This window comes from Choloepus didactylus, chromosome 4, assembly GCF_015220235.1.
Source record: "Choloepus didactylus isolate mChoDid1 chromosome 4, mChoDid1.pri, whole genome shotgun sequence".
Lineage (NCBI taxonomy): Eukaryota > Metazoa > Chordata > Mammalia > Pilosa > Megalonychidae > Choloepus > Choloepus didactylus.
Window position 1 is genome coordinate 105689337 of NC_051310.1, and position 22859 is coordinate 105712195.

The 22859-nt window shown below is 33.5% G+C and overlaps 1 protein-coding gene across 2 annotated transcripts in view; it reads right to left on the minus strand.

The window, feature by feature from the left end:
• ARIH1 (ariadne RBR E3 ubiquitin protein ligase 1) overlaps positions 1-22859 on the minus strand; it is a 163928-nt gene that overhangs the window by 42646 nt on the left and 98423 nt on the right. For both annotated transcript variants that reach the window (XM_037833495.1, XM_037833496.1), the window contains 3 exons: positions 12702-12846; positions 5011-5103; positions 4453-4508 (listed from right to left, as the gene is read on the minus strand). In XM_037833495.1, coding sequence (XP_037689423.1) covers positions 4453-4508; positions 5011-5103; positions 12702-12846 — 294 coding nt within the window. The remainder of the gene's footprint in view (positions 1-4452; positions 4509-5010; positions 5104-12701; positions 12847-22859) is intronic.

Here is a 22859-nt window from a genome sequence, read left to right on the forward strand (position 1 = left end):
TCCTGGAAATAAAAGAACCATAGAAGGGCTGAGGTAAGCTCTTGACATATCCCAAGCTGACCAGGAAACAGTACAAATACAGGGAAGAACCAGGAGAGTTTAGTGAACAGTGAAACCCAAGAAAGCCTTGAGAAATGGCTTCAACTTTGAATGTGTACAAATCCATACTCAGACCAATCTACAGAGGGTGGAAGACACAGCCTGGAAATGTTCTGAGCAAAGCCTATGCCCAAATCACTGGCTATACAGACAAAAGTGGTGACCTTTGGAGAACAAGAATTTTAAATTTAAGAAATAAGAACTTAAAAACTGAGCAGAGCTCAGCTGTACCTTGAAAGGCACAAAGATTCCAGTTTGGTCTAAACAGATGGAGAGAGAGATTAAAAAAAAAGGCAACAAACCTTGAGAAAACAGAACCCAGAGTTGCTATAATGCGTATTTAAAATATCCATTTTCAACCAAAAATTACTATGACATAAAAAGAAACAGTAAAGTATGACCCATTCTTCGGAGGAAATAAGTCAATGGAAATTGTTTCTGAGGGAGCTCAGATAATGGATTTCACAAAGACCTCAAAGCAGTTATTACAAATATGTTCAAAGAATTAAAGGAAATTATGCAGACAATTAAAGGAAAATAGGTTAACAATCAATTAACAATAGCAGGTCTCAGTAGAGAAAATGGAAATTCTAAAGAAGAAAAGTACATTAACAAGAATGAAAATTTTGAGTAGATGGGTTCAAAAGCAGATTTAAGGTGGCAGAAAAAAAAAAATCAGTGAACTCAAAGACAGATCAAACAAAATTATCCAAACTGAAAAAGAGAGAGAAAAAAGACTGAGGAAAATTAAGAATCTCAGAGACCCGTGGGACAAAAGTCTATGCCAATAAGTGCAGAAAAAATATTTGAATAATGGCCTTAAAGTTCTCTGATTTTATGAAAAACATTAACTTGCAGGTCCAAAGAGCTCAACAAATCCCAAATAAGATAAATAAAAAGAGAACCCCATCTAGACATATCTATAAGCCAAAGACATAAAATCTTGAAAGGAGCGATAGAAAAACAACAGTATCATTAGGAGCAGACTTGTCAGAAACACAGGAAGTGAGAAAGCAAGGAAATGAAAAATTCAAAGACTTTTTGAAACTAATGGGTAAAATATTGAAGAACATATAAACTTTCAGAAATTCCTAAATTGCATCACAAGAAGGTTGCAACCGTGTACACTCCCTGTTGTACTGTATCATTCACATTATTCTTTAATTTTTACCAATCTGAAACACCAAAACAAAAATTTTAAGGATGAGTATCTAATTTGATCTGCATTCACTTAACAAGATGTGATAGCTTTTTATGTTTTTAGCTTGTTCATGTCCTTCCCTCATTTTTCCCATTGGATTATATTCTTCCTATTGATTTGTCAGAGCCCTTTTGATATCAAGGAAATTAGCCACATTTGTTTTATATATTGCAAACATTCATTCACTTCCAAACTAGCTTTTCTCCAAATAAAATTTTATCCTGAAACCCAATATATAAGATACACATGAAACAGGTTTCTCTGGCAAACCCAGAGGAAAGAGTCCCCTAGCGGAGATTCTACGTACCTCTCAGGAAGAGCTTAGAGCGTCACTGTGCATAGTTTGAAAAACAATGTCTAAACTGACACACTCGCTATAAGGATGATATTTAAGAACACCCAAGAAAATGGTAAAAGTGCCTAACCAGTATTAGCATAGCCATGGGCTCAACCCAACTCAACTTCTTCAAGTTACAAACTAACAGAATTATCCAAAGGTGCTTTACAGATAAGATAAATCAATATGCAATCCATTGGGGATTATATTCATCTCACACAAACCATCACACTTTGCCTTCCTTTCTTCAGACTGACTCCATTTTCCATTCATACTGGATTCACTGCAATGTGATCCCCACTTTCACCATTGTAGTGAAACAATGCTTTCATAAAGTGGAAATCCAGTGGTCTCTTTTCAAGGCTGTTCTCCTTAACACCTCTGCAGCAAGCAACACTATTGATTTTTCTTGCTGACATTCTCTTCTATCTTGGTTCCTATAACATTATTCTCTTCTGGTTTTCTTAATTCTTAAAGCATCACTTAAAAGCATCTTTCACGATGACCCCTCTTCCTCTATTGTCCCCTTAAAAGTTAGTCTCTAAAATTTTTGTCTTCTCATTCTACATTCCATTAAAGAGTGATGGCATCCTCTCCCATTTCTTTAACTGTTACTGAGTCCCACATCTGAAGGGTATTACTTTCTAAGAAACGGATCAAATTAAAAACTGCAGACTCACATTGGAGTTTTCTCATACCTAACAAACAATCTGTTCCTAAATTCTGTTGATTCTACAGTCCCCTATTGGAATCCCAACTGCCCAGCCATCATCTTTAACCTGGACTACTCTAGGTAAAGGCATACCCTGAAGATAATGAGGGTTCGGTTCCAGGCTACCACAATAAACCAATTATTACAATAAAGCGAGTCACAAAAATTTTTTGGTTTCCCAGAGCTTATAGAAGTTATGATTACACTATACTGCAGTCTATTAAGTGTGCAACAGCATAATGTCTAAAGAAACAGTGTACATACTTTAATTAAAACGTGACACAGAGACATGAAGTAAGCACATGGTATTGGAAAAATATGGATATGCTTGCTCGATTTGTAAAAAATGCAATTATCTGTGACGTGCAATAGAGCAGACCACAATAAAATGAGGTATGCCTGTACCATCTAACTGCCCATAGGACTCCCCAGTCTAAACCACCCTCCACTATCTCACCAAAGCTGTATTTTTAAAATGAAAATACTATTATCACAGTCTTAACAACCTTTTATGACAAAAATCATTATAAACTGCCAAACTCTTTCCATCCTCATCTTTAACAGCCCCCTACCCTGTACTTTAGCCACTACAGAATCCTTACTAGAAAAGTTTTATGATCTAACTTTTAAATATTGTTAATATTGTTTGGCATTCTTTCTCTAATACTATCCCTCACCCACAATTTTCATACCTTTCATCATATTACTCTCTCTATAAAATCTCTCTACACATTTGAGGTAGAATAATTTGCTTCTTTCTAACAGCACTGTATACACAGCTTTATATATAAAAAACTTAAACTCTATTGCAATTATTTATTATTGTGACCCTCTTGTGGAAAGGAACTATATCTTCATTCTTTTGTTCCACTGTGCATGTGTGCTAATAGGTAAGCTCTTGGTAAATATTTGTGGAATGCATGAAAGAATACAGGAACAGAAGTCCACAAGGAACCACAAAACATTGGAACAGGATGAAGACATCCAGAAGGACAGTGGTACTTCAAGATGTTAGGTGGCTCATTTTTGCTAGCTTAAAATAATAATGGAATAAGATTTCCTGAAAAATAGAACCAGGATAACACAGAGCGACAAAAATGGTAAATAGGTTTCAAATAAATCAAAGAAGGTTGCGGTTATTAAGAAAGTAGAATCAGTAAGCTTTATAAACCATGCTGGTCAAGTCAATTCATCGGTTTATTAGGTTAAGACATTTGCTTATTGAAGCTCTTGACTACTTTTTATTTAATAGATAATCCAATGCTTAAACACAAAAGTATACCTTTCTGTACAGGAAATTAGCCAGGACTGATTATACAATTTATTCTTGGATTATTCATAGTTCCTCAATCTGTTTATCTTCCTGGAGCAAGATCAATTAGGTGACTTGAGGTTATGGAGATGGCACTGACTGCGTAATTAAACAAACAGGAAGTTTACTCCAGGCTCAAGAACTAACTATGCTTCTTTCTCCTTTCAGAAGAGAACCCTTTCATGGGGACAGCAGTAGGTTGAAGTCTCCTTTGGGATCTGCAGCAGTATTTGAACAGAGGCTATGCTCTCCCTGGACAGGTCCCAGTCAATGACTGAGCAAAGCAAGGGTAACCAGGGCCTGCCCATTTCAGATTATTGCAACATTCCTCTACAGGCCGCCAGAGATTCTCTCAGAGCTGCACCATGGTTTGAATGTCTTCCTACAAAAGTTCCCTCCTTTTTTCTCTCTTTAAAACAGGTATCAGTGGTAGCATCAAAGCCTGCCTACTCCTGCTCCTTCTCCTCCCTTTTACCCTGCACAGATACTATCCCACAAAAATTCTCTTTCATTCCAATTCTATCTTGGCATGTGCTTCCCAGACATCAACTGACTCAGTGACATATCTTATTCTCCAATTCCATGATTTAAAAAAAGCCACATTTACCACATTAGTGAATGAGCCTTTAACCAAGTTACAAATGGGCTTTTGCACCTACCACAAAGGAATGTAGATTACAAAGTATTCTCATATTTAAAAAATTTTATCTCCTATGTATACTGAAAGAAAGTTAATTTGGTTTAACCAACTGAACAATATTCAAAATGCAGAATCTATCAAAAATACTTACATAACTGTGTTGTCATCCACTAAGATATCACAACCATGAGCAGGACACGAAATAGTCTGAAAAAGATTGATTGAAATTCAAACTATGTCTTCATTCAACAAATATTTACTGAAGGCCTACCAATGCCAGACACTTTGCTAGGTTCTAGGGATATCTTAACATTTGTACGATCTTAATTCTCCCCTTTCTATTTAAAAGATATGTGTTTGTATGTTTATCACCATAAACAGTAAAAGTAACTATTGCTAACCTGAATAACTGGTTTTCCAATACAAAACTGAAAGGCAAAAGCCAAGATATCTGACAAAATTCCTCGGTAAGCTTGGCCTGATACATACAAGGCTGATGTCCACTGAGAAAAATTACTTGGATTGGCTCATTAACTAAAATGTCTTATTATGAATACAAAAAGCCCGCATTTATATTTTAGTGTTTTAATCTAGAAAAAGTTTCCCATGTGATTCATAATCCAGAAAATTTAAACTGTTCATATTTGTGCAAGGGTCTAAACACTGTAGAAAATTCACCAAAAACTGGAAATTAAATTTGCAGTTTTACCTGTCCCATGCCTTCCTCCATTATCTTGGTAGTTAAATATTCACTCCAACACTGCATACAGAACTTATGTCCACATTCAAGGCCAGTGAAATACTGCAACAAAAATAAAACAAGGACTTTAACAATGACATTATCAGAAAAATCACTATATACAGTGACCCAGTAAGGCTCGTTAAGTCCACATTATTCACAGTGGCTAAAATATTCAACTTGACAAGAATAGAAGGGATCCTAAAATGAACTTTTAGGTAGTGAAATTTAGACATGCAAATACACTGAACACAAAACACCTAATTAATGAAAAAATACATCCACCAAAAATATAATTTTTAGGAAAGGTGGGTAACAATAGTAAGTTTGTGCTAAATAAAAATATTAGAAAATGCCATGTACCAACAAGCACACGAAAGATGCTCAATATTAATAGCCATCAGAGAAATGTAAATCAAAATCACAATGAGATACCACTTCACATTAGGCCAACTATTATCAAAGAGACATAATAACAAGTGTTGGTGAGGATGTAGGAAAACTGGAGCCCTCAAATACTGCTGGTGGATATGTAAAATGGTAAAGCCACTTTGGAAAACAGTATGGTATTTGTTCAAAAAGTTAAACACAGAGATATTATAGGACCCAGCAATTTCACTACCAGTTATGTACTCAAGAGAAATGAAAACATATGTCCATGTGAAAACTTGTACATGAATCTTCATAGCAGCATTATCCTTAATAGCCAAAAAGTTGAAGCAATCCAAATGTCCACCAACCAATGAATGGATAAATAATATGGTATATCCATGTGACAGATTATTATTCAGCAATAAAAAGAACCAAGGTACTGATACACGCTACAACATGGATGAACCTTGAAAACATTATGCTAAGTAAAAGAAGTCAGCTACTAATACCACGTATTTTATGATTCCATTTATATGAAATGCCTAGAACAGGTATATCTAAAACTGGAATACAGATTACTGGTTGTCTAGGGTTGCAGGGCAAGTGGGGGGAAGTAGGGAGTGAATGCTGATGAGTACAGTCTTTTTGGGGGGGGTCAGGAAATGTTCTAAAAGTAACAGTGGTAAAATGGTTGCACAACTCTGAATATACTAAAAACTACTTTAAATGGGTAAATGGCATTGTATGGGAATTACATCTCAATAAAGCTGCTATAAATAACTGTCACACAAATACAGGACATAGAATGGAATGTAGCTAACCTAGAAAATAAATAAAATCCTACAGTAAACCACAGACGATTTATTCAGAATAGCTAAGAACAGTAAAATTTTGTTCTACCATAGATTGCTTACATGATTTGAAGTGCTAATAATTTGAGGGATGGTTAAATGAAGTATACTGTATTCTATAATGGGATATTAAGCAACTTTAAATATTAGAGAGTCTGGAGAACTGTATTTTTAAAAAAACTCGAATAATAGTAACCTTATTTTAAGAATAATTTACAATATTTACTACTAAATTATTTGTATTAACATATGTTCACGGTTAAACAATTTTTTTAATAGCATGAGTTTATATTGAAAAATGTTTCCTTCACCACCATTCCTGTCTTTCTACTTTACACAGAAGCAATCACTCTCTTCAATTTTTTACATATCCTTTCAGAGATGTTCCAATGTCCATACAAACCATATAAGCACTCTTAGACCATTCAAGTACATCCATGTATGTATACACATACACAGTAGCAGTATCACACATTATTCTGTACCTTGCTTTTTTTATTCAGTAGATTTCTGATTGTTTCACATGGGTCCACCTCTTTAAGTCTGCACGGCTTATTTCAACAGTCCACTATTAACGGATATTTAGACTATCTCTTTTTTTCCCCTTCTACCTACTGAACTATCTCTATATATACATCTTTGTGATCATATGAAAATACTTTAGGGCGAATTTGTAACAGGCATACATTAACAATTTGAAAGGTATTACCAAACTTCCCTTCAGAGATTGCAGCAATTTATACTCTGGGAGTGGCACTTGGTTTCTCACAGCCATGACAACATAGAATATTAGCCAACTCCTTGATCTTTGGCCAATCTAACAGTTAAAAATGAACATTTTATTAGTTTTGATTTGAAATTCTTTTAGTATGAGGGACGTTTAAACATTTGAAAAAAGATTTAAGGCTGTATATTTCTTTTTCTGTGCACTCTCTTCAAATAAATTGCCCATTTCCCACTGGATTTTCTTTTTAATTATGATTTGGGAAGACTTTTTACATATTTAGTCAACTGCCCATTTATAAGTGTGGAAAATATTTTCTCCCAGTTCCAATTTTGAATTGAAATTTGTTGTTATGCAGAAGCTCTTTTGGAGTGGAATGCATCATCTTTAAATTTATGGCTTCTGAATTTCAAGCCATGCTTAAAAAATCACCTGTCAGCACATTCCCCCAATCTGAGTTTTCTACTACTTTTATGTATTCAAATCTTTATATATAAATATTTATTCCATCTGAAATTAACTTTGATACAAACAGTTAGAAAGTATTCAAACTTTCCACCCCAGATGGCTTACCTAGTTGTTCAAACAGCATTTATTGAATCATCAACCCTATTTGAAATGCATCTCTTATCATATACTAAATTCTCATGCATAGTTGATTCTGTCCTGTTCCACTGCTCTTCATATTCATGTATCTGGTAGACTAGTCCTCCCCTGCCCCCAACATTCATCTATTCTTTTTTATATTTTCTTGACTATTCTTCTATCTTTCTGAATACTCAAAACTCATCCTTTTTTCTCCCTTAGTATAGATCTTTTGCATTTACTGCCAGGTTTAGCACCAGCTATTCTTTTCTTTTTGTGGCTCTTCTGAATGGTATCTTTTATCCCATTATATTTTCTAATTAGCCATTATTAAAAATATTTTTATATGAAATTTCTGATGTTGCTCATGATACCAGAGCATCTCAACTATATAAAAATGCATAGGAAGGAAATGTATCAGAGTTCTGAAACTAGTTTTATAGACTGAATGACATGTAAAGTACATACCAAGTTTTAAAATACAGTGATTTTCAGAATGCCAATTACAGCTCCTTCAAAGAACAATGTAAATATTTAGAAAAATCAATATTCTCATCCATTAAAACAAGACCTGGGAAATGAAAGAGCTATTCTCATTACTCCCCTTCAATGAAGGAGAAGATGGGGCAACTAACTAGTTACCAGATGAGTAATGGAGGCTATTTAATTTTCAAGGCTAAACTGAGAATGGGACATTCTGTAAAGGAAAAATATAGAAAAGAACATAAATAACACCAATTGTAAAACAAATGTTTTATTCAAAAGTTAAAAACATACACATGTCCTCATGTGCTTTATTCTTTTTTTAAATAAGAATCCTTAAGACTAAGAGATTAATTTGTTGAATGTCACAATGGTTACTAAGTGCTCGCTATAACTAAATACACAGTAAGATATTTTTACTTTAAAGGCTTCTTTTCAAACCTTATTCTAATTAGGTAGACAAGATCAGTTAGAAAAAACAAATTATACATGCATGTCTAAAGAAAAATCAAATCCTGTGCTCTAAAGACATATTTTATTGCTCTCAAAAGTTGTTACTTTCACGGATAAGTCTGGCTAGCTTTCTGTCTTTTTGCTCTTTCCCTCTTCTTCCTTTGATGTTTGTTCCCTTACTACCTTGTGCTCACCACCCACATGGCTTCCTGGGCCTTTCCCAGACTCAAGGTATCAGATTATTTATCAAACTTATCCTGTATACATCAGAAATAAATCTGGCTGAGAATACAATAAAAATATACAAAGAATTCCTACACCAGAAATTAACAGTCCTGAAGAAAAGGAACTGAAAGAACTAAAAGAAACTCTCAAGGGTTTCATTTATCTCCCCTACCTCATTTACACAGAAACTAATTCAAACAGCAACAAGAATATTAAGAAAGCTTTCCTCCATTAGAAGTTGCCTGTATAATCTCCAAAATTATAGCCATTTTGTTCATAAAAACTAAACAAATAATCTGGGCATCAGTTCTCATCTGTAAAATGAAATGGGGTAAAGAAGAAGACATAGGTTGGATCTAGATGAGCTGTTTTAAAGCTGTGTTCCCAGAAGCAGCAAGATTCCACAGAGAAGCCTAAGGGGTGGAGGCAGATGGGTAGGCAATCCTCATAATCTTCAACTCTGACTTTATCTGTTTCATATACTGGACTTGGTAAAAAATTATTTCACAAGAAAAAACTGAAAACCACTGGACCAGACTACCTTTTGTGATTTTAAGTTACCCAGAAAAAGTCAAATAATTTTCTTCTTAGAAAATACAAATTATTTACCAATAATAAATACTATTGAGTCTTCATTAGTTTAAGAATATTATAAAAATGCTTTTAGTCACAAAAATATTCTGATTTTGGTGCATTTGGAAATGAAAGACCATTTGTTGAGGATTGATAACAACTAATTCTTCGAACTGCACTAACCAGCCAAAAATAAGTCAACTTAAAACCACAAATTCAATTGTAAATACACTTCTGACACTGTATCAGATGGTAATTTATTAAATAGATTATAACAAACCCTTTATGTTTTAATTTTTTTAAGATACCCATAAACTTTGTATTAAACATTTTTTTCATAACCTTGTTTCAATGTTAATATATAAAATATGTGGGGAAACTAAAAAGAACATAACACTTCTTTCACATGTATGGGGAAAACTACAAAATAAATCAACACTTTCAGTTTAGGTCTCAGAACTTCAATATTAATGAAAATTTTCAAATTCTTTGTGTTTGTATCCATAACTTATTTCTCAATTTTAAAAATAAAATATTGTTTTTAAACAGTAAATTGCTAATTTTGGTAAAATAGGATACCACTTAGCCATGCCATGAATTCATAAAAATGAGATATTGTAGCCCAGCTAGATCGAAAGCTACTTTGATTCAAAACAACAGATTCCTTCAGATTTAAGAACTATAAATCCTTATATCACTGGGGTTTATTTAAAAGTCTTTATTCTAGAGTAAAGAAACCACTGAACTATCATTACATGGGTGAGTGGGGGGAAACTGCTCCACATATCAGGAAATTGTTTTAAAACGAGAGACCAACCAGGAAAGTTAACCCCATGTGTTATAGACCAACAAGGAAAGTTAACCCCAAGTGTTATAAACTAAACTATCAAAAACATTTATTACAACACCTGTTTTCATGTGGCATTGAATAAAACTAAAACTACTTTCCAGAAGGCAAAGGTATTAAATATATACATTAATAAAAGGTATTAAATATATACATTGATATATACATTAATAAAAGGCAAATGTAAATGTTTGAAGAGACTAATAGAAGCTGAAATATGGGAGTTATACAATATAAGTGAAGAAATCACCCATCCAATTAAGAAAAGCTTCACGAAGGATTTCAGGTGACATTTACTTCCAAAAACTAAAGAATTTAAAACTATTCTTCTATAGTAGTCTAAAAATTATGAGAAAAGAAACCCTCGTTTCTTCATGATTATATTTTTCATATTGCTTGGCACACAAGTTTTTGTAACACTAACTCACTTTCTAACACGTTCTTACTTTTGCTATGCTGTCCTGTCATCTCCATAGTGAAACTTCCCTTTAAGAGTATTTGTTTATATTTATTGCCCTTCCTTTCCCACCTCCAATTCACTCACTCTTGAGCCCATAGGCTATGCATGCTACCACAGTACTTAAAATAACTTTCTAAGATCACCAATAAACTTCCTGTTAATTCCAAGTTCATTTTTCAATTCTTTTCTCTGAAGCTTTTAATACTGTTTACGATTCCTCATTTTTTTGAAAATGGACTCTTTTCTTAGCTTCTGCATTAACAGCATTCTCCTGGTTCTCTCTAATTACCCTACCTTCAGAGGTTAGTTCAGATGTTAACTTGTTAATCCTAATCCAAAATGGGGTCAGGTGTCCCTCCACAGTATCCTATCATCTGTTTGCCCTATCCAGGCACTTACCATTCTTTTCTGAATATGTCTTTTTTCTTCACTGTGTTCTTAACACCTAGAATAGTGCTGTTGTGCTGAATGAATAATGGTTTCTTCATCATCAGTTATAAGTGCAAAGAAAAATTTACACATCAAAGCTTCAGTCATGAGTTCAATTCTAGCTTGTTGAGGCTGCTAGAAAATACCAAGGTAACTCAGAAAGTTACAGGGAATATTTGTAAGCAGCTAGCTATAGTTAAGACTTACATCAAGAATAAGGAATCCCTATATAACCTCAGAAATTATTTAGGTTTTAGTACTGCCCCTCAAAAACACTTATAAACTGTAACCACTAAATAAACGTCAACTGGCAAAAAGATCTGTCAAAGAAAGATAATAAAATGGTCAAAACACAAGCTTAATAAATAGACTTTATTAGTACTGTTGATTGTTTTTTTTAAATATTTAAGTTACAGATGTGATTTAAGGAGAGGAAAATGATACAATTTTCAGGCTAGAAGAGATCTGAAAGAATATCTTATTCAATTCATTCAGTTGAAAGATGAAGAAACTGAAATTCAGTGAGATTAAGTAATTTACCCACCTCAAACTAAATATTTAGTGTTAGAGCTATGATCAAAACTTGGGAATCCTGAAATTCAGTTCAACATTTCACCTACTAAATTACTTTAACTCACTGATTTTCCAATTTCTTTAAGAATGCTTAATTAACTCCTTTTAAAACTTCTTCTCAAGGCACTTGTAAATGTGCACAAATTAGCTCCCTTTTTTCATATGGGCCTTCTTACTGATACACACATAAAACTCTAAGATAAACAATGAAAAACCTTTGGTATGTTTAGATAGATAGATAGATAGATAGATAACACTGGTATGAAAGACATAGAATACAGAAATTATTAGAAAGCTGCTTAACTATTAAAGCAAAGAATGTGAACAAGACAGTTATAATAATTACAGAAATAAATTCTTAAGTATTCTGAAACATCTTAAAAAAATGAACTGCAAGTAACACAATTTTGCCACAAACATAATTTTCCTATGGTTACTAATAAAATAAGATCTTTACAGGAAGATTACATTTATTTGAGCCTAAAGTTTCTTTACTAACTATACCATAATAGATTACCTTAAATATAAGTTTTAAGAGGGATATTTTTACTTAAAACGTAATTCATTTGTCCTATTCTCTACTTCAGCTGTGTCCCCCCATGCTGTAATTTAAGAATCTCCATTAGAATAGATTTGAGTAAGTGAAAATCTTTTTTATGAAGAATCCTGAAAGTAACCTAGTGAAATAGTATTAAAGATGCTTGGTAAGTGTTTTGGGTGTTTAAAAAAAAAACAACAGATGAAAACTTGAAGTTTTAAATCTATTTTAATTTGGATGAAAAAAAATTCTACTCATTGCCTACCTAATTACACAATTTGTCTCATGGTGGTAAAATAAACTTGGCAAAACTTTTGATACGTAACGAAAACTTGGACAAGTTGCTGCTTTAAAAAAAAAGAAAACAAATTGGGGGTGGGGGAAGGGACAATACAAGTTCTTCTTCATTCCCTTCCTTCTCAATACACTGATAAAATTATTGTTTTACTACAATCCCAGGCGCCCAGATTTTCCTTTGTTTAAATAATGAAAGTTGATTTACCCTCTGAAATAGAGTCAGTGCTAACCTTAAACTACCAGATACTCACCGAGTTAGGGTAGTTCAGGTAGCAGATCTGACAAGGCATATCCTGTGCTGATGACCTTGTATTCATCTGGCGCGTTCGAGACTTTTTACTTGGATTAATTACATGACACTCAGCAAAGAGCTTCTCCAGGTTCCCATCAAAGTACCTGCATTATTTAAACAGAAAGGATGAGAGCCCAGCAATAGCACACTGTTAGAGCTCTCCAAAAACCTGATTTTCTTTAGGGAAAAGCAATTAACTGGATTTAAAATACCAAGATCATAGCTTTTACTCAGTGGAAGAGTTGTATGGCTACAAATTGTAGCAAATAGAAGCATATACGTATGAAAGTAGATTGGGTTTTTGTTGCTATTTTGATTTTTTAAACTGTTTTAAAATAAGAGGAAGCGAAGCTACTAATACAATAACAGCACTGAGATGAAAGTTGTACTACCTCTAATGGTAATTTATGACGAGTAATGGGATTTTAAAAGGTTAGGCTGCATTTGATATAAATGCATTCATTTTATTAACAATTTTAGTTAAACCAGTCAAAATACATTAGTAGTAATGCTTCTTTACTAAACCACCTAAAAAGCACACTGCCCCAAAAAATTAAAAAATGAAATGATTACATGTGTCTCATTCTATACAATGGAGTTGCTTTCTAAATATTCTTTTGAAATGAAATAATTTTTATTTCACCAGGAAAAGGGGAAGGAGGAGGAAACAAAAAAGTATACCTTAAAGCACTTTTATATTAAGTATATAATATCTATATATAGCATTTTATAAAATACGTATATACAAAAATAGTTCAATATCTAATACACTACATACTATCTACAGAATTTTTTTTTTACTTTTTATTGTAGCAACATACACACAACACAAAATTTCCCATTTAAACCACTTTCAAGTATACAGTTTAATAGTATTAACTACATTCACAATCAATATTCCATCACTAATATCTATCACCCCAACGCTCTTACCACCTCACACAGAATCTCTGCACCCATTAAGCAATAACTCCCTCTTCCCCTTCCCAGCCCTGGTAACCAATAATCTACTGTCTGTATGAAATTTGCTTCTTCTAGATTATTTCACATAAATATGATCAAACAATCCTTGTCTTTTTGTGGCTGGCTTATTCCACTCAACATGACATCTTCAAAGTTCATGTTGTAGCATGCATCAGAACTTCATTCCTTTTTATGATTAATATTCCAGTGTGTATATACCACATTTTGTTTGTCCACTCATCAGCTGATTGACACTTTTGCTTCCATTGTGAACAATGCTGCTATGAACATCAGTATACAAATATCTGTTCAAGGCCCAACTTTCAATTCCTTTGGGTATACCAAGAAGTGAGATTGCTGGGTCATATGTTAATTCCATACTTAACTTTCTGAGGAACCACCAAACTGATCTCCACAGTGGCTGCACCATTTTACAATGCCACAAGAAATGTACAAGGGTTCCTATTTCTCTGCATCCTAGCCAACACCTAATATTTCCTACTTTTTTTAATAATAGCCATCCCAGTGGGTATGAACTGTGGTTTTGATTTCCATTTCCCTGATGACCAATGGTGTTGCGCATCCTTTCATGTGCTTATTGGCCATTTGTATATCTTCTTTGGAGAAATGATGATTCGAGTCCTTTGCTCATTTTTTAATTGGGTTATTTGTCTTCTGGTTGTTGAGTTGTGGCAGTTCTGTATATATTTTGGATATTAAACCCTTATCAGCTATATAGTTAACAATTATTTTCTTCCATTCTGTAGGTTATCTTTTCACATATGAAAGTGTCCTTTGATGAACAAGTTTTTAATTTTGATGAAGTCTGTAGTATCTATTTTTATCCTTTTGTTGCTCTTTGGATGTCACGTCTAAGACATCACTACCAAATCCAAGGTTACGAATTTTCTCCCGTTTTCTTACAGGAGTTTTATCTCTTATGTTTAGGTTACAGTATTTTAATTAGACTGAAAATTCCTAGACAGAAGAGAGGTAAATACCTAGCACAATGCTTCCATTAATTCAGATTAGACATCGTACCTTGCCTCTTGAAATATCTCAAAATTCTAAAGGGAAAAGGAATAATAGATAATAACTTTCAACCTGTGAATCAAGATAACCAGCAAATATGTTAAGGCAGAATCTGGTTAATTACTTTTTAGCTTGTAAATAACAGATTTCGATAACTACAAGGTTCTTTACATACAAACAAGAGGTTCTCAAATTTAAAAATAATCGATACTTCAAAAGAGATTTCCAATTTTTAATGAAGTTCTTCTTCAGCTTTGTGTCAAACCATGGTGTATCCAGAAAAATCAAATGAGAACAACTCTCCTAAGAACAACATACATACATATATATTTCATTAATACTTTAACTAGACTATATTTCAATGTAATAATCAAATTATCAACCAAAATGTCATTATAAAAGGGGAACTCATATAAATATGAATTAAAGTTGTCTGTGATGAGCTCAAGTTAAAATTGTCCTTCATGATTCAGCAAATCCAAATATATTTAAAGCATAAAGTCAAATTCTTTCCTGCAAATTATCTCTGAGAAAACAAAAAATGCCAAGTTTTATTTGAAACATAAGCATAAAGCATAAGAATCCAACAATAAATATGAATAGGTAAACCAATGAAACACCTTGTTTTTATAAAAATATTATAGCTCACAAAAAGGACAAACATCTGTCATCCAAAATTTGACTTTACAAAACTAACGACTAATAGTTTGGTGAACATTCTAGACAGTATTCTATGCATACATGGCCAAAGAGATATATGTATATAAATCTACATAAATAATATCACACTCCAGTTTTATAACCTGCCTTTTTCCTTAAACAATAAGAAACGGACATCTTTGTCAATGAACACAGGTCACCATTATTTTTCACTGTTACACAGCATTCCACATAAGTATTTACTATAATTTACTTAACCAACCTTATACTGAAGGACATTTAGATGTTCTGCATAGAACAATCCTAGATTCAAATATTCGTGTGCATACATCTTTTAACATATCTAGGATTATCTCCCCAGAGTAAATTCCTAGAACTGTGATTGCAAGTACAAGTAACCTTATTTTTGGATACTTACTGCCAAATACCCTCCAAAAATGATATCAATTCATATTACCAAACATTCTGAGTTTGCTTTTACCCCACATTCTTGCCACCAAAGAGTTTTGTAAATCTTGACTCATCTGATAGGGGAAAAATAAAAAAAAAAAAAAAAAAAACCTAGACTTTATTTGCATCTTTTTGTTTAATTAGTGAGATTGAACATACTTTTCTGTGAAGAACTATTTTATAATAGTGACACTTTATTTCATGGATTGTTTTCTTCCCCCAGTTTCTAACTTGTCTTTCACCATTTTTAATGGTGTTTTAACATTTTTAAGCAGGCAAATTTACCATGGAATCTATTGTGATTCATGGATTTCATCTCAAGCTTTAAAAGACTTCTATACCCTAAAATTATGAAAATTCACCCTTAATTTAGACCTTTCCTTCTGTACATTTAAACTGTTGGTTTACTTGGAATTTAGTTTTGTGTAATAAGGAACAAAGAAGGGATTCCATTTCATTTTAATTCAAATAGCTAACCATTTACTGAAAAATGTTCACCTGCCTGGAACACTTTTTCACACTTTTAAGTCTCTGTAGGTCTTTAAAACTCACTTCCTCAACTAAGCCTTCAAGTAGGTAAGGTTCCCTTGGATTACACCCTCTTCACAGCACTTTACTAACTCTATAATCACTGCTTATTTTATATCTTATCTGCTGGAACATACACTCTGGTGAGGACTATTTTATTACTGCTGTACCCCTAGCATCTAGAAGCATCTTATTATGAGCATTCAATTTCTTCTTAAAAGTTACTAAACTAACTCTCCTCACTGATCTTAAATACTCTATCATGTATCAAATTTCTATATTCAGATAAGTTTTTTCCCAGACTTTCTATTCTATTCCCATTGATTTGTCTGCTCTTGCAGTTTTCAATGAATTTTCAGTATCTGATAAGGGCTCTTTATCATTCTTCTTTATATAATTTTCTTAGCTATTCTTCCATGTTCATTTTTTCAAATAAATGTATAATCATTTTGTTAAAGTAAAACAAGAAAACCCTGTTGATATTTTCACTGTAATTGAGAGTATACTGTTTGAAAAAAGAATTGACTATAATATTAAATCCCTAGCCAAAAACAAATTATCCTTTTCAATTTATTTAATTCATAATCTTATTCTATCCCTCAAAAGGTTTGTACTTTTCATTACGCAGCTCTGTACAATTCTCAGGAAGTTTATTCTTTATACAGTATCTTAAAGATAGCACACAATGACATTTATAGTTTTTTATCCACTAGAAGCCACCAAAGCAACTTCCAAATAGTGCTGATGTAAACAGAGAATCCACTCATATTCTTGGGCACATCTGGCCCAGAAACGTTTTTCTTTTAGTAAAGTCAAGTCCCATTTGTAAGAAATGTTACAACATTGTTATGTTTTTTATTTTCATTTACTATATGCTCATCCACCCCTGATTCACAATGGTTATTTGGAAAACACCAAAAACTGATTTAGTTTTACTAGGAGTTGTCTATGTAATTTTTAATCAATGCTTATACCTATTTCTTTATCAACTTTAACACACTGATTATCCCTATGTTATAAAACCCTACACTTAACCCTCCAGGTTTTGGCTGGAACTTCCTGGAGTTTGATTCCCAGCTGATTATCATTTTATAAAATTTTTTCACTAATTACCTTGTTTTTACACTAAGAAGCTTCTTTTAAGAATGATAAAACTGTTTTTGTTTCCTGAACTTGATTATAAAAATTACTTAGGTATAATTCTAATGTTTGTATGTATTCAGATGCGCACTTTGGCAAAGATCCTCCTTGCTTCTCAATATTCTGTATATAGACAGTGTTTCATTTTATTCTGAAACCTGTTGTTGAGGAAACACCAGTGGCAGTTTTCTCATTTTGTACCTCAAATCCTCTTCTTCTGGCATATGTATACGATTAACTTTGCCATTAAGAGTTTATCTTGAAAGGTACTAGGGCTTCATTCTTCATAAAAAGATCACTGTTGCAGAAGTACTTATTCTCAGAATATAATCAGAAAAGCAATAATGCTAAGCTAATCTGAAGTTATCTGGTGGGCTTTCCTATTCTATATTCTTAGGCTATCAGAGCTCAATTCCCCTGTGGCTCTTTAATGCTGCCATTATGTATCTGTAACAAGTCAATTATCTATTGCTATAAGCCTGAGAGGGAGAAAAAATAAATACACATATAAAAAATTTATAAAAATATATTATGCATTCCCATATATAAACATGCATATACTTTTACTTGTATATAACCAAATAATTTTCTTCCAGTATTCTTATGGGGCAATTTACAGGACTAGACTTCAATTTTGAAACAGAAACAACTGTCACAATTATTCCATACCTTAATTTTAGTTCTGACTAAGCACTTAAAAAAAAATGTGCAACACCAACAACATCCTACATTTCAACTATCCTTTGGCTTCATTAACCTGCTTCTATTTATCAGTGGTGTAGATTTTACCATTCGTAAAAAAAGAAAAAAGGTATATTTAAACAAAAACATCAAATGAGCTAAGGAAGAGCTTAGATTCACTTAGATCACATAGATGTCTGAGAACTGCCATCAAATTTATAAAAAGCAAATACAGTAAGACATGAAAATGGCAGTCTTAAAACTGCAATACAGAACAAGAAAGTAGACCCACTAAGGGTAAAGGCTTTCCCCAGTCATTACAAATAAACATTATCTTATGGGCTTAATGTGTGTCTTCCACAAGTAGATATGATAGAGTGTAGAAGCATAACCAAGTTATTAAGAAATATTGAAATAAACAGTTCTTTGTCCTCCATGGAGTGAGACTGGAAATGAAGATCTGGAGAATTATTTTCCATTTATAACTTCTGTAGAACTATTAGATTTTAAAAAGTATCAATGTGTTATATAAATTTTTCCTACAAATTAAAATATACCACTGAATCCTTTGTGGTTTTTAAAGGTATTCTTTCAAAAGAAGGACTAAAACTTGAGTGCAAGATGATTGGCATACCTATGTACTTCTATCAAGTAAACTTGAGAATTCCAAGGATCCAAAACTGTCATAAGAACTTAGAGATGGAAAACCCTCATAAGGAAAAAGATTGAATGAGAACTTAAACAGGTCTATAAGAACTTGCTTTAAAAGTTGGGGTGGGGGGCTAATCTCTAAAAAGTAAATTGAATTCCCTTTCTAATATAAATACGTTCATATAGTTTATAGACAAACATACTGCTCTCATATTTTAAGAAAAAGTAGAATACTTTTTGAAGTTATAAGATTTTTCCCCTATAGGGGGAAACCCAGCCTATTAAAAATAGCATTATAATAAAATCTCTTGAGCTTCCTTAGTGTAAAACAAAAGACTACTTGACAAAGAATCTACTAATACTACTTGCAAGCTGAACTCTGAAAATTCCATTGTGTAATTTTTGAGAAAATTTTTACCATTTGTTCCTCCATACAAGCCACTACGAAGACGGATTAAGAAACTGACCTCCTTCTAGAACTGAATTAGCAAAATCATAACAGAAACACAATTATCTATGCCATCTTCCAAAAAGGCCCCCAAGCCCACTTAGACAAATTTTTACATAGGCAAAAGCAAAGAGAACAGTAAACTGAACTCATTTAGCTTTAACAATTATCAACGTTTTGCCAATGTGCCAAAAAAGCTTTTCTGGGGATTAAGATTTTATTGATCCTCAACATGAGCATTCAAAGCAGATTAAAAACTATGCAGGGTATTCTAAAAAATAAACTAATGACTGTTCCCTTCCTAACAACAGAGGCCTCAGACACAGATGATGGTTTCACAGGGTGTTCTAGGTTCACCTACTCTTGCATACAACCTCTTCTGGTGGCTGTCCATTTTCTCTGGCTTGATCATTATTATTCCAATTTACCAAGTGTTTCTAACACATGGAGTCTTAAGAGAAGATCCCTAAACCCTCAGCAACTAAACAGTATCAAGAACACTAAATCTTATTTACAAATGTTCATTTTCTCCTGGGGAGAAGGTATAAATCTTTTATTACTTTCTCAAAAGAAACTATGGCCCACAAAATGACAAGAACCAAACTTTTTTTAAAAACTCTTTTTACTTTCAAAGAAAACGAAGACAGTAGCTTCTGTGCCCTCTGAACAAATATGTACATGCAAAGAAATCTACATCTTCATTCTAATCAATGGTCTTTCTCTCCAACAGCACAATTTAGAAAATAAAACAAAAAACTGCTTGTGATTCACACAGTAATGAACATGATTCCAATTAAAGAGAAAATGGTTATTTCTAGTACATGAAAAGAAACAGCCTTTATTTTTCGACATATTTTATGGAAGACCTCAGGTTGTAAATGTTGTAAATCTGTTCACCAAACAACTATGTTTAAAATCTATTTATGCTGAAACTAAAAATTAAGGAATCAAAACACAATACAGTATATAACTGCCATTTTACATAGTTCTCTCTCAGACTGAGCAACTACATATGTATATATGTAGTGTTAGTGGTGATAACACCTGTTCTGAAGTAGTTTCTGAAGGAATATGACGTGGTAAATTTACAAGAGGTGGGAAGATAACACTCAGGAAGCACAGAAAACAGCAACTAATTTCAAGAAGTCGAATTCATTGAACAGTAAATGTGACAAGAATTCAGAGAAAAAGATCATCCAGGGGCACCACACAAATTGCATGTAAAGGACTGAACACGATGTCTGTGAGCACAACCTCAGAATAAAATACTGATGCCACTTGGATTGTGCAAATCTATAGCTCTTGAGGAGATCAGGACCTGAAGAGTCAAGGGCATCTAAAGGGAGTGTTAAGTAGTACTAGAGGAATAAGTATAGACATACAGTACGGAGTGAAAGTATGGAAGGCTTTGTTCCAAAGTAGGAGAGTAGGAGAGTATAGAATTGATGTGGTGGGAAACACAAAAGAAGTGGAGTTGGTAAAATGAATCGACATGATTGAAGTTCAGTGTAGGAAAGATGTGAAAAGGTCTGGTGGCATTAGTTACGATGAATTCAAAAAATGCTACAAGAGCCTACGAGGGCAATGAGGAAGCTGTCTTGGTGAAAAGTTAAGATTTACTTCTCTTAGATGTTATAGGCACTATAAATCCTACATGTCCAAAAAACCCAAGCTGGACCTTCCCTTTTAAGATTGCTCCTTTTCCTATGTCTGTGTTCATGCTTGTTTTAAAATGTTTTTGTTCTGAAATAACACAATTCTAGAAAGTATATAACCACAACCCAGGACATGAAATTAATACTGCTAGTACTCCAGAAGCCCCCCAAAAACCCCTTCTCAATAACAAGTCGCCCTTCCCCCAAGAGATAATCACTACCTGTTTTTCTTTATAGTTTCACCACATTATTATGCATCCCTAAACAATATAGCTTTGTTTTGCCTGGTTTTGAATGTTATGTAAATAGAACCATAGAATAAGTAGGTATTCTTTTGGATCTGTCTTCCTTTGACACAATATGGCGTTTTTTTAAGATCATCTATGTTATTGCTTATAGTTCTAGCTCATTTAATTTTCATTGCCAGTTACCATTATACAAATACCATTATATAAATAAATATATAAATACAATTATCTTGTCTAATATTGATGGACATTTGGGTTATTTACAGGTTGGAGCTATTATAAATAAAGCTAAGAACATGTTTACATATGACTTTCAATGTAGATATGTACATATTTCTACCAGGTATTTATGGGAGTAGAATTACTGGACCATAGATATGTATGCAGAAAATCACAATTTATTTTTTATTTCTTTCTAAAGTCACTTATTCTTTCTAACAATTTACCTGTAGAATCCTTTGTATTTTCTATGTACACAATCACATCCTCAGTGGCTAATAACAGTTTAGCATCTCTCTCATAGCCTTTATACTTTGTCTTGTTTGGTGTACTGCTATGTCATACATAAGTGGAGACAGACATCTGTTGTCTTGAACTCCATTTAAAAGATAAATCTTTTCAATATTTCAGCATGGACTTTATCTCCTACCAATGTTTTACAGATTTATTACATTAAGAACACGTTACCCTTTCTTGGGGTAAAGTAGAACATGTTGGAAGTTAAGCAGTTATCTTAGGTTAGTTGTCTTTTTTCTTACTCCCTTGTTATGGTCTCTTTGAAATGTTCTTTTATTGTATGTTTGTTTTCTTTTTAACTTTTTTTTCATACACTTGATTTAAAAAAGAAGGGAAAGTTAAAAAAAAAAAAAGAAAAACAAGGAAAAAAAGATGTAGTGCCCCCTTGAGGAGCCTGTGGAGAATGCAGGGGTATTGGCCTACCCCACCTCGATGGTTGCTAACATGACCACAGACATAGGGGACTGGTGGTTGGATGGGTTGAGCCCTCTACCATAGGTTTTACCCTTGGGAAGACGGTTGCTGCAAAGGAGAGGCTAGGCCTCCCTATGGTTGTGCCTAAGAGCCTCCTCCCGAATGCCTCTTTGTTGCTCAGATGTGGCCCTCTCTCTCTGGCTAAGCCAACTTGAAAGGTGAAATCACTGCCCTCCCCCTTACGTGGGATCAGACACCCAGGGGAGTGAATCTCCCTGGCAACGTGGAATATGACTCCCGGGGAGGAATGTAGACCCGGCATCGTGGGACGGAGAACATCTTCTTGACCAAAAGGGGGATGTGAAAGGAAATGAAATAAGCTTCAGTGGCAGAGAGATTCCAAAAGGAGCCGAGAGGTCACTCTGGTGTGCACTCTTACGCACACTTTAGACAACCCTTTTTAGGTTCTAAAGAATTGGGGTAGCTGGTGGTGGATACCTGAAACTATCAAACTACAACCCAGAACCCATGAATCTCGAAGACAGTTGTATAAAAATGTAGCTTATGAGGGGTGACAATGGGATTGGGAAAGCCATAAGGACCACACTCCACTTTGTCTAGTTTATGGATGGATGAGTAGAAAAATAGGGGAAGGAAACAAACAGACAAAGGTACCCAGTGTTCTTTTTTACTTCAATTGCTCTTTTTCACTCTAATTATTATTCTTGTTA